The sequence below is a fragment of the Nipponia nippon genome, unplaced genomic scaffold (assembly GCF_047370975.1).
Source record: "Nipponia nippon isolate SJK-2023a ecotype South Korea unplaced genomic scaffold, ASM4737097v1 scaffold_6, whole genome shotgun sequence".
NCBI lineage: Eukaryota > Metazoa > Chordata > Aves > Pelecaniformes > Threskiornithidae > Nipponia > Nipponia nippon.
In genome coordinates, this window is record NW_028262380.1 from 13,452,746 (window position 1) to 13,466,349 (window position 13,604).

General features: G+C 37.4%; 1 protein-coding gene across 2 annotated transcripts in view; it reads right to left on the reverse strand.

The window, feature by feature from the left end:
* The window catches only part of KIAA0232 (KIAA0232 ortholog), a 70,068-nt gene that overhangs the window by 38,964 nt on the left and 17,500 nt on the right, over positions 1–13,604 (reverse strand). Inside the window, exons 1-2 of one of the 2 annotated variants that reach the window (XM_087736212.1) lie at positions 11,965–12,104; positions 8,624–8,689 (exon numbers count right to left, since the gene is read on the reverse strand). Coding sequence is in view for 1 of the 2 variants with exons in the window: in XM_087736211.1 (XP_087592337.1) it covers positions 11,965–12,195 (231 nt within the window). In the remaining variant the exon portion in view is untranslated. Of the gene's footprint in view, positions 1–8,623; positions 8,690–11,964; positions 12,469–13,604 lie in introns of those variants that run through there. The other variant, XM_087736211.1, reaches the window with a different exon arrangement.

Sequence of the window (13,604 nt, forward strand, 5' to 3'; positions counted from 1 at the left end):
TAATAGAGACATATCTACTATGAGTAAGAGAACAAACGTGACACCTTGTGATAAGACTGAAAGAAAATTGTTTTGAAGCTCATAGTCTACATAAATGGAAAATCAGTGTTAAAACATACTTCAAGAATCTTGCAGGAACTACCTATATGTCATAAAAGCTGGAGTCAAGTTCACTGATGCCGAAACACTACATGACTCAAGGCCCCAGTTTCTGTTCAGGTAAGTAAACAGGCTAAAATTTTGCCTTATCAGCAGAACACACAGGAAAGGAAACAGATTTAATAACCTGATCGACAAACTCCCCAAATGGGGAAATCAAATCAGTAGAAAAACATGTTTTAAAAAATCAGATTTTTCTTCTTAAATAAGTTCAGGGAAACTGATTCCCTAAGATTCTCCCTGTGTAAATGCACTACAGATTGAATTAGATACACACTAAGATGAACAAATACAATGTATATCAAGTTTTCAGATAATGTCTTGAACAGCCGTAATTATCTATGTGGTCGACATTTCCATTTCAAATTATATACGAGAGACTTTAGGGCAAGAATTTCCATTCTCTTAGAGGAGAGAAGAAAATATCAAGTTAAAAAAAAATTCTGAATCAGAAAATTTTGAAGAGCTTCTCGTTTTTGAGCATTTTAATTTCAGCACAAACCAGTTGCTATTCAAGCGTATTACCAGCCTGGCATTTCTTGCTCTCACAAAAGTTATTGCTGGCCAGCCAAAATGTGCTGCTTCAACAAGCAAGTTCTAGCAACAAGTTCATACAAAAAATAAGAAGCATTCAATGTCATAATTTCTCAAATACAAAATAATCACACACACACTGTCTCTCCCTTTAAGAATCCAACTCAAATACCATCAAAATAAGTAACCCAAACATCCAGACAAGATCTTCTAATGTGAAAAAGAATTCCTATGATTGTTAAGGTATGTAAGCAGAGTCCTGCAAGATTGAGTAACATATGTGAACAATTTTTCCTTCTTTTAATTCTCAGTTAATAGATTAAGAGATATCTCCAGGCAAGGGGAAAAAAAATTACCCAGTTTTTTTAAAAGGGGCAAACATTTGCCAAAGACTCAGCAGAACAGTTGATCGGTATTTTTGCCATGAATAGTTTGGCACTGTATGTCTACTGAATGAATGGCCTGTTCCTGTCCAGTGCAGCACCTAAAGACTAAGTTTTGTCTGCTTGTTCTGAACTGGGGCATTAGTCTGCAGACTCCTCTACCAAGCTGCAGGAGAAGCCTTTTTTACAGAACTTTTTTAAAGATGCTCAAATGCCATAAAAATAGATCATCAAATTACTGGACAGGCCAAAGGGAAAAATCGAACAAATGCTCTTATGGACAGAGTGAAGGGTGAATGCATGTGCCATCATTCCTTAGAAAGAAGCTCAAAAACAGGAAAAGACAGATCACCCAAAACAACTGCTATACCAAGGTCATGGATTGTACTAGACACCACAAACCCCAAAATGGTTTGACAGAACTACAGAATTTGCAGATCTTTGCCTATGGGACAGAATAGTCTCAACTCAAGCCAGCAGAGTTCTCCAAAAGCATGCACGTTCCCTCTCTTCACAAACACACCCAAAAGAATTCCTGAATATCAACATGCAGGCCACAAAATTTCCCTGCTAAAGTCTATCATCAGTATAACTTAAGTCAGTGACTGCTATCAAGGTTTATGGTGAATAAATGAAAACAAAGACTATATAATCTGACATAATGAAAACCCAGGTAGTTCAGCAGTCTTGGTCTCTTCTGGGAGCAACAGTTTTTACAGCACTGACGTTTAATTAAATCCAATGTTCACATAGACAGGTATGAACCATTGCATGGCAAGAAAGCGCTTTTTTTTTTTTTTTTTTTTTAGTAAGTTATATTCAAAATAGAAGAAGTGCTCACTACCTCTAGCAGGATCTCATAATGGAGAATTCGGGGAAAACTGCAACAGACTACACGTGTATTTCACCTTTAAGATTATTCAAGAAGCAGACTGTGATCTTCGCTGAAAAAATACTTCCCCTAAACTGAGATTGAGGAAAAACTCTCATGGATTGCTTAGAGCCACAGGGATATATACCTTTTCATAACTGCTTTTGCGAAAATTTTAAGAGACATTGCATCTCATTATAATTAATGAGAAAGGTCTAATGGGCCAGGATCGGCTCAGACATTCCTCACAGGCTGCCTCAGACTGAGACGAAGATAATGAGATAGTACATATGCAAGACAACTCAGAAGAAAACACGAGAACAGTGGCACAAGCTCAGCTTATGTTCTCCAAACGACAGGCAACAAGAGGTTCAGCAGACAAACAGCAGACAAGTACACTTTCAGAGAGCAGCACAAGTTTTCTCCCTGTCAAAAGCCACGCTACCACAGAGGTAGAGGAGAGGACTGGAAAACATTCTTTAATGTTAGATAATTGTCCCAAATCCAGGTATTACCAGGGAAAGAATTCATCTTAGACTTTTTGTGAAAAGGCAGAGAACCATCTAGCCACTACAGTCACCTCTTTCCCAGTTGCTGTAACTGGAACATTACAATCCTATGCAGTTGGACTGTAACAGAACAGCTGATAATGTATCAGACCACATCATGCACTGCTATGACTTGAAGGTCCTTAAGGCATTCAGGATTGATGATTCTGCTATTTGCAGGCAGGGAAGACCTTTACCTATTGAAACCAATCAATCCCAGTATAAAATCCTGTAAACTGAGTTTCTGTCAATTATAAACTCTTGCTTATAATCCTACCAACTTGAAAGGGCAGTCTATGTGTTGTTCACTAATTAGAAGTTACTCCAGGCTGAAACCAAGCAGAAGAAATTTGATCACACCCACTCCCAAGAGAGAGAGAGAACATGCAAATGCTGCATCTGTTGAAATCCTATGTTTGTTGAGCAGGCTGCCTTCAGAGGTCTTCCATTAAAGTAAAAGCAGAAAAGAAGAAAATTTAGCAAGGCTATAGCTACAGCTATAAAGATATCATTTTACTTGCACATCTTACCTACGTGACAGAAAACAAAGCCAAGAACTCAAGAGAAACTGCCACTACAGAGTCCAGATATCTGAAAGGGACATGTTATGACTGGAGAAGTTATTTCACAGCATTTATGGTTGCTCTCTTGGACTTAGGAATAAAGTTGTGTGGCAAGCATCACAGACCACTGTAATCACCTGATTCTGCGTGAACATAGGCAGTGCACAGCCATGCTTGGAGACATGTGGCGAGTGTACCGTCATGCAATCGTCTACTAAGGAGGTATCTCAGCTAGCCCCAGTACAATTGTATCAGCACAGAGATAACTGCAAGTAAGTCCTGACTATTAGGAGGACTAACCAGCCTGGCACTTGAGCTTCTATCTCTGTTTTGCATTATGTAAGCCTTTGTGAGAATACATTAGTACTCATAACAATAAAAAAGCAATTCTGGTTTTTTTTTTGCATGACTCAGAGATACACCATAACTAAGCATTAGATGTTATTTAGAAAGTCACAAAAAGGTAAAATAGTACTGTTTTAAAAGATAGCTTTGATAACTCAGAGCAGAAGCTAATGTAACGTTTTAACTATGACACAGATGTGCCTGTTTCAATAGGATAGTATGTAAGATAGGCACCATAGAGCCTACGTAAGTCTGATGTCCTGAAATGGATGTGTTTCATATATTGGAACAGATATATTTGCAAAGGAATCAGCATTTCAACATGACCACTCACACCGGGACAAAGGCAGAAGATAGTCTGAAAGACAAATTTCTCAGATAGCCATAGTCCTTGAGAACAAATGCCTTCTTTTGCACTAACATATCAGCTGAAGCTGACTCCCCTGAAACCTGTACAGTTTGCACCAATACAATGACCCTGAGAGCCTAATGCTGAGCTCCGATCCCTGCCACTGCAATTCCTGTCCCTAAAACAGAATAAAGAATACAAATGCATAGTGCATGGTACTGCAGATCTACCCCACATCTAACAGTCACCAAGCCAGAAATACAGAACAGAGCAGTTACCTCATAATTAAAAAGCCAAACGACAACTAAAATTTAAGACATTTAAAAAAAATAAAATAAAGAATAAGTCCCACAGAGACGCTGCACCAGTACGAACTTGAGTTGCATTGGTCAGAACTGTTACACGAGCTTTGGCTGGAAGCTCTTGTACTGACAGCGCTTGCTAAGGAACCCAACTGAAATGACTTCAGCACCTGCAAAACAACTATAGGTGCCGATGCTCTTCACAAGCCCACCTGCAGGCGCTTTCACAGGACAAAGCCCATTGCACTGGCCGAATCACAAGTCTCTATGACCAAAACCAAGAGGCCCTACCCTGCTGCACAGACGGCAGTTCAGAGAGGCTACCTGGGAGTTTTCTGAGGCACATGCCTTTACAGTAAAGCCATTTCAGTCATCTTCCACTGCTTAATTCAAGAGGAATCCACATCCTCCCAATTTTGCTCACCCAGTTAATATTGTATGCAAAAGATTTCTTTTCCAAAGTTTAAATAAGACACTGTGAGTTATACAGTCCTCAGCTAGTCACTCCTGAAGGGGGTGGGGGGAGGGTGGGAGGAGCAAGCTAAGTTTTCCTCTATGAACTTTTAAAGTTAGTCATCTGAGGTTTTACAGAAGTTAAACTATTTTCTATTAATAAATAAGCTTTATGGGCATATTAACTTGAGGATATAGTACCACTTCCTAAGTATGGTAAATCTGCTCTTTCTTCAGTTTACATGTTTATGTATGAGAAAAAGAGGGGTTTTATTCTCAACGCTGCAAACATGTACACATTTTAATACTCTAAGGACTTCAAATTAATCATATAAAAAAGTACAGGCAGAAGTCTTGGTCTCATGGTTCCCTTTCCTACCTAACTATTCTTTTCTTCATACACAAATTTCCACAACTTGAATTTTACATCCTTAGTTTGGGTAACGATCAAAAAACTAAGGTCAGAACATTTTAAAAATTGTTCCTACAGGAATGTTGCACAGCTTAATAAGCAGCAACACAAACTAAATTAAAATGTTTCGCATTCAAGAAATTTACTCCTACATGTTGCTGGTGAACTTTGAAATTTAATGACACTCGTGTGCACCAGTCACACAGCATTACCCTACTGTAACTGAACTATACTCTGCATATTTTAATGCATTTAAAAAAAAAATGGGTTTGAATGACCCACAGTTATTTCTTAGGGATGATAAAAGAGCCGTTGCAATTATACTAGAACCAGCACTGTCATCTTTTGTTAAATAGGCATACCAGCCAGATTAACATGTAATACAAGATTAGTATTTTATTTAGTAGTATATTTTACAGAGGACCAAATCCTCATTTCTCCTCCTATCTTCAGGTTATGGATGAGATTTTCACTTCAAAACAAACACAACAACACACATCCTCTTGCCCCTAAAATATACATGTGAAAAACTAAATATCCATTACTAGAATATAAATCTAGACATCAGGTCCCTCTACTGGGTTAACATGGGATGGCAGGGAAAACACCCCACGTTCGACTGGATCTTGGAACCTAGCAGGTGCATCACAAGTACTGCCAGCAAAAAGCGTCTCGTGTCACCAGCACACGCTAGCCAAACGCAGAAGAGCTGGCAATGATAACCCCATCCCAGTTCAGAGTGATAGGACAAAAACATTTACAGAGCTAAAACCACAGAGTAAAGACCTAAAATTTATCATGTGAGCTGAGGCCTCTTTTCCACTGCTCTGTTCTTCTCTTAAAATAAAAAAGAAAACTGCATTTTGGACTTCAAGTATGTCTGTGCTAATGATGAAAAAGCAAGAATAAAAACTATGATCAGAGAGTCAGCAGAAGCACAACTGTCATTCTGAAGACTTTTTCTGTCCCTCCATGTAAAAGATTACCTGAATGGAACTACTTCAAATCAGTCTACAAATGATTAGTCTTCCAGAATGAAATCTTCCCTGTTATAAATTGAAAAATCAAAAGGAAAAATCTCATGCTGGTCACAGAAGAACACAGTTTGCAGTACAACAGCTACTTAATTCTGAGAGTAAGGAAAATATTATCTTTTAAAAAAAACTTTTTTAGGATTCTTACTTTTGAGGGTCAGAAAAAAATGTCAACTTCCAAAAACGAGTTGAAAGAAGTAGATCAAGAGCAACAGAAGACACTTGATATGGCAAGTATGCATAACAAATGCATTTAAGACCTTCAAGCTGCATGACCAAAGGCTTACAAATAAAGCTTTTATCTCACAGTGTCTCTAGCAGTTGGGTTTGTTTTTTGGCTTTTGGGGTTTTTTTAATAAAGGCTCCATCCCTTCAAAACAGAGAACAGTCTACAGGCAAAAAAAGATGAACTTGTTATATTTGGAAACAGCTATGCTTACAAATAGTATATAAAAGACACAACACAAAACACTGATTTTAATACTGCACAAATAAAGATGAATGAAATAATGTTTCACACCAAATAGATTTTCGGGCAGTGTCTTCCGCTTCCCACAGATAATACTATCTTAATGCAATATTTACTGTATCACAAACTGGTTTGAGAACACGTGTATCTACAAATATACTTTTAATCAGCATTTAAATAACAATCAGAAATCTTAAAAGCATCTAGTTGGTTTAACATTAGGAAACTAAGAGGAAGGCATTCTGATTAAAAATCAATCTAGTCTGAAGTCAAAAGGCTGTCTCACAATGTTCAGACCTCCCCCAACAGCAATTCTGTGGGTCCCCAAAAGTTAAAGATTTATCAGTAATTTCATGGGGTTTTCTCCTTAATATATCCTTTATTCCAAAATAGGAAAAATCAGTAATAAAATGCAAATGATGAAAGCATATACACTTAACAAAATCATTCTGGACTTTAGTTACCATCACACAGTCTTTAAATCCATAGGGTTTAAATCCATAGAGGTTTTCCTTAACCAAAAGCATCTAAAAGGTCATCTACCTCAGAACAAAATACCAGTGGTTTACAAACATTTTGAACAGAGACCACCATAGGCCTCAAATCTTAAAAAACAAAAGCAAAACAAAACCCCTAACACACCTAAATAATGAATATATGTTCTATAACATGGTTCAACAGATTCCTTTAGTAATTTTGACCATGTAGACATCTAATTTACGTGTAAATCAATTTGAGAATCATTTTCTCTAGAAAGTTCGTAAGAAACATCTTTGTTTCTAGGAAAAAAAAGAGGCAAATCTTTCACTGAAGTGCTTACTTGTCTTCTGATACGACAGACCTAAACTAACTAGCCACAAAAAATCCAAACTATTTCTGTGAACATCCTGCTGTGTCACAGTAATCAAGGAAAATGTGCAAACCCAATTCATAGTGTCTTTGTATTCTCTCCATCAGTCAACGCTGCGGAAACATCCCAAAGAGCCTCTGCCCTTCTGCCCTCTTAAGCCTTCCCACCAGCAATATCATTGCCGCAAAGCGGGGGGGGGGAGAACTTAAAAAAAAAAAAAAAAAAGATAAAAGTGCACACACTAAGAATGAAGGACTACTTAAGAACTTTTACATCTTAAGCTTTTAGACTCATTTCCAGAAGTAGCAAGTATGGCTTGAATAAGAATTGTGCAATAAATGCCAACAATAATTACGTTAAATTCAGTTAACTTCAGTTAACTTGAGTATTTTTTTAAAAACATTTAAAGTGTGCATATTTAGGAGGTGTTACAGTAATTCTTGATAGGTATATATAACATATGCATAACCATAGCAGCTCTGGAAGATCTTGGTACCACAGCGCAATTTACCATAAACAAGATTCCTTTCTTGAAAGCTCTCTAGTACTTTGAAGTACAGCCGGGCAAAACATACCTGCTTATCAATTTTCCCTATATTTTAACAGGTATTTCAGTTCAAGCCAATCAATGAGTCAGAATAAAAACTGCTAACATTCCAGTAAAATTTGGTTGCAGTGTATTAGGGTTTTACTTTCACCTATGTTTTCTGTACTGTGCCTCCCTCCACAGCCCCCCACACAAACGCTTGCAAAAAGCTCCTATCACCTCTCTGATCTACCGTTCTGCAATACTGAGCCTGCGTCCATATAACGATACCGAACAGAGACCACTCTAATGGGGCAATGCATGGAATTAACAGTAATAATAAAAACAAAAAACAAACAAAAAAGACTCCCAAAAACCAGACTCACGCCCAAAAAAACCAAAACTGAACAAGAACAAAACAAAGAAGGGGAAAAACAAACCAAAAAACAACCAACCCCACACACCAAACCCTTCAACACATTTTATCTTCTATCCACATATCAAACTACCTGACCATACAGACAGATAATATTGGAGGAAGAGAGATCAAGTCACCAAAGCCACAAATGTCTGCAGCAGAACCAAGACCAGAAACCACATACATATTACTAACAAACCTGAAGGGAACATCCTGCTTATTCTCAAAAATAACCCTGCAGACCTACTCAATCAAGACTCCCTTATTCGTTTGAAATACTTATTTTAAATGTACACAGAAGTGTCTGATAACACAATAACACTAATATCTTAAATAACGAGGTATGCCTAGTAAAGTTAGGGATGTTCTTTCATTCATTCTTTTATTTTAAATCTTTCTGTACTTACCTGACGGAACCTCAGTCCAGGACTTCAGAGTTCCATTTCCCTGCTACAGTTGATGACACCAGAACACTATAAAGAAAGCATGGAAGGAGGCTCCCTGAAGTGACTAAAACAGTGCTAATGATGTCATCAACATTCTGAGGTAGAAAGATCTTAATGACCATCTTAACTTCAGTTTGCAACATTTCTAACGAAGATGATTTTACAGTATCCGTAAGATTAAGGCTTCCTAAATTTGTCCTCTTCACCACCACTACCCCCCAAAAAAAAGCACATTGCAATGGATTGTTCATATGTGTAATCCCATTCTGGGTGTTCAGAGACCACACATTCCTTTTAACCTGTTCAAAACAGAGGTCATTGCTGCATTTTGGGGAAGAAGTGATGACTAATCACTCCCTACAGAAACAGAGTTCTAGAAGCAAAGAATCATAGAATCATAGAACAGCCCAGGTTGGAAGAGACCTCGAAAGATCATCTGGTCCACCCTTTCAAGGGAAAGGGAGCCTCAGTAAGATTATCTAGCACCCTGTCCTATTGCATCTTGAAAACGTCCGGCAATGGGGACTCTATCACATTCCTGAGGAGGTTGTTCAAGTGAATGGTTGTTCTCACCATAAAAAAAAAAAAAAAAAAAAAAAATTTCTTATATCAAGATGAAACTTCACCCAGCGCAACTTGTACCCATTGTCCCTTGTCTTCGCCATGTGCCTCCATCCTCTATGTAGCTGTCCTCTAAGTTGGGGAGAAATCACTGCAATTAACCCACTATTGAGAACAGTTCTTTCCCTGGAAATTGTGTCTTCTTTCTCAAGAATCAAAGGAATCGTATGGGAGAAAAAATTCCTGAGATGCCAAGAACCAGCCCTTCCATGGGAATTAATCTGAATTAAAGGAGCTCACGGTATTTTACTCCTAAATTATTTCTCATTTACATGTTTAATTGCTGCACTCTTCCCTGATTTCTATTTGTAAACAATACTAGTATTTGTTTTCCCCTTTGTCTTCATGTTGTACCCATCACCAAAATTGCATTGAAACTGCTTATATGCAAACATATGCTTTAGAGTACAGGTTTGCTTGTTTCTGAATGACTTAACTAAACCAAAATTAATTTTAAAATGTCAGGTCATACAGATAGCCAGCAGGCAACAGGTAAAATAAAAATAAATAAAAAAATTAATAATAAAATAAATAAAAGAACAAGCACATGTGTTTTAAGGTTTCCTCAATTCTCCATATAAGAAATTTGTATTTGCAGTCTTTAAAGGAATTAGGTAGCAGTATGTTTCACAACATATGCATCCAATCATTATTACAGAATATCATCCCAAAACTAAATTGTTATTAGTTCTCAAAACTTATTTGAAGCAGAAAGAACAAATGCAATAAAAGTATGTTATAAGCAGGATCAAATAGGAGGAGGTGGAAAAGAAACTTCCAGCTTCAAATCTCCATGTCATTCCGAAGACATCCTGAACATTCGTACTACAGCACCCGCTCTGCAACACAGGTTTTGGCTACCCTGTCAGCATGTGGTATTCCTCTCTCTTTGGCTCATTAGGTCCACATAATCGACTTGGAAAGAGACACATTCCTTAAAGCTCCGCTGTCAAGTCACAGAGCACCCAGTTAAGGTATCGAAACGAGAAATAACCTGAATGAGGTTTTCAGGATACAGTTACCCTGCTTCTTGCAAAGCCTGATAAAAAGAAAACTAATTTTGGCACTTCAGTCATTTCAAATTATCACAGCAGTGAATTCACAGTTATGACTATGCTCTAAAATGAACTGGAAAGAAACAAGTCTTCATTTTTCCTCAAGGCCACAGGGCTATCTATAAAGGTCCTCAAATTCTGGTGTGGTTTCCCTTGGTTTCTTTTTTCTGTCTTCGAACCACACCCTTCTTTGAAACAGGTTTGAAACGTTATTCTGTCCCCTTCTAAAATACAACTATTCATGTCTGACCAAGACCTAAATAAGTTCACTGTTAAGGTACATTCTACAGAGCGCTTACAGTGGTGGTTTGGTGGGTATTATTATTATTATTATTATTATTATTATTATTATTATTATTATTATTATTAATCGTGAGGTTGTTCCTGGTGACTTCCACTGCTGCCAGATGGACTTTTGAACAAAAATTACTTTTGCACAGAAAGTTTTCTGTTTTGCATAATGGAAGCATGAAAGCTTTTATGCACAGTAATGGTTGCCAACAGTTCAGAAACTGGCAGCGTCTGACATGAATTTTTTTCTGCTGCAGCTACATGTACGTCTATTCCACAATACCCTGCCCTGTTCTTGCTGGATTTTTAAATATGTAGACTGGAAAACAATGAAAGTTATGAAGCAGTTAGATAACAATGTGTGAAGTATAACCAAAACAACAGCAATAAAAAAGAACTAATAATTAAGCCACCAAATAAGAGGTATTTGCTTTCCTTCCTTCCCACTGTAATCACAGCCACCTTGTAAGATGAAGTCTGTGATCAACAGCACCCTCAGCCCTTCTTGGAAACACCAGAACTTCCCCGAGTCACACATCCAGAAAACTCCGCTATTGATATGGGTTGATGATGCAGAGAAATTAAAGTAAAAAAATTAAAAAGAAAAAGAAAAAAGAGGTGCAATCAGGACTGAAAAGTGTGTTCCAGGGACACATAAAATCCATAGCAATAAAGGCACAAGGAAACAGAGTCATGCCTATCTGATACACAGCTTCACTCTTCTTCCCCTGCCCTTTTTGAATTACAGCTATGTATAGCGCTCACTGTTCCACAACTCTTTTGCATGCCTTTTATCAGGATTCAGCATTAACATTCTTTTAGAAGAGATGAATAATGTATGTGCAATAATGTATTTTAAATACTGGAATAAGAAAAAAAAAAAGTGTGGGTTTTTTTATTCTTTCTGAAAACAGCACAAGATAAAATCCATGAGGAAAAGTGATAGGGAGTCTACAAACTACTGTGAAGCAGGCCAATTTGACACACAGTTTACAAGAATTACATTAGTCTACTAATGTTCCAACATTAAATTAAACCTTATAATCACGAGTACTGAAAGTCTGCATTTATGATACAGAACATTCCAGTGTTAATAATTCTGGTATTAACTGTAGCAATGTGAAAATTTTTAATGTAATTGCTCATACAGCAAACTAACTACATTGATCTCAGTTCACCCACCAAATTTGATCCCCGCGTGCTTTATACCCCCCTTCCACCCACACACTGAAAGACAACCACCCCCCCATCTGAGCCATACCCATGTATAATACACAAAACATAACTGATACAAAAACTCACTTTCACCGGACAACATCTAAAATATGTAAATACCTGTTCCTGCAGGTCGTAGTCATAGCTATCATGCAGCAGAAGACTGAGGACATACCGAGTATAAATCATGGCATCAATGCCACACTTCTCTAGCTCTTGTCCCAGCCAGGTCTGCACTGGACCCAAAGCATGTAGCAGAGACATTTCAGAAACAGATACAGGGCCTGGATAAGAGCTTGAGGAGCTTTCAGATGGCAAACCATCCACAACAACTGTACAGATAGGGCGCATGAATCTAGGTGGTTGGCATCCTTATAACGTGAAGCATTTTCTGTAGTTGATATTCCGTCGATATCTGGAGGTGATTTTCACTCCAGTAAATAGGAGAGAGGCTTGACTTCTAGGACAATCATTTATATTTCCTGGCAGTTAGCCGTCTAGAGACGAACATCACTCTTCAGGCATGACCAGTGAATAAACTAAATCCTAATAGCAAACACATAGGTAGATGTGTTTTTCTACCTTAATTTCACATTGAGGCCAGATGCAAGTCCCCAGCAGGACCTATAAAGAGGAAAAAATGATAAGTTGTGATAATATGTATCCATACATGAATAATATTAAACAGTGAAAAAAACATCCAATGTAGAAAGCAGTCATTTACATACTGCTTAATCCACATATATAGTACACCTATTCAGTGTCATTTTGAAGAGTAGCAGGAATTATTCCAAGTTTAAAGGTGACTTTTAGAAAAGGTACTTTTCAATGCAGGAAGAGACACTCTTTCATCAAAGACTTCACAACTAATCTGTTGATTGAAATATGTGTTTGACCTAGCTTTATGGAAAAGTTGAGATTTTATTACTTTCACTATCAGCTGAAAAAAAAACACTGATAAAAAAAACCAAATCTATGTTAGTTTGCACAAAGACTGACTGTATATTTTGCATCACTAGAAGACAATATAATCCTACTGTTTTGCAGTGATTTCCATTTCTGGAATAGAAAAAAGTATCTTGTTTATAAAACACTGAATTTATTAAATTCATCTGGCCAGGAGTTTCATAAATCCTACCACTAAATAGTTGCTATCTTCAGGCTTAGGTTTTGGGTTTTTTTTTTTTAGTTTCAATATTTGCCTTGCCTCAGGACAGCAAGCACTGTATCATCCACAATCTGCCCTCATAAAAATATAAATCTCTAGAATAACTTAAAAAATTTTAGCAGAACATTATTTATCAGTGCCAGAATTAACATTGAACCCTCTTTACAGAAAGCATACACCAGTCTTAGCACAGAGCTTACACTCTAAACCATATCCTAAAATAAGACAAACCATCCTAAGACTTACACCACTCACAATCCCAAATCAATCTCAATAAGTAAGGGGCAGAAGGTGCAAGCACCACACACATAGGCATTCTGCCCTATAACCCAGAAGAAGCCAGTCCAAAAAAGGCATTTTTGGACCAGTCTACCCATCAACCACATGTCAATCTGGAATTTGTGTAGGCCTTCTCTCTCCTCTCCAGCTTCTCAGCAAGAGAAAACAAAGCTCAAATCCTAGCAGGAAATATCCCTTCACTGAAAGGAAACAAAGACTGAAGGATCTAAGCAAAATCTACTGTTTTGTTTCATCCCCACTGCAAGATGACCCATACACTCAAAACATACATCACCTAATGTAACTATCTAAA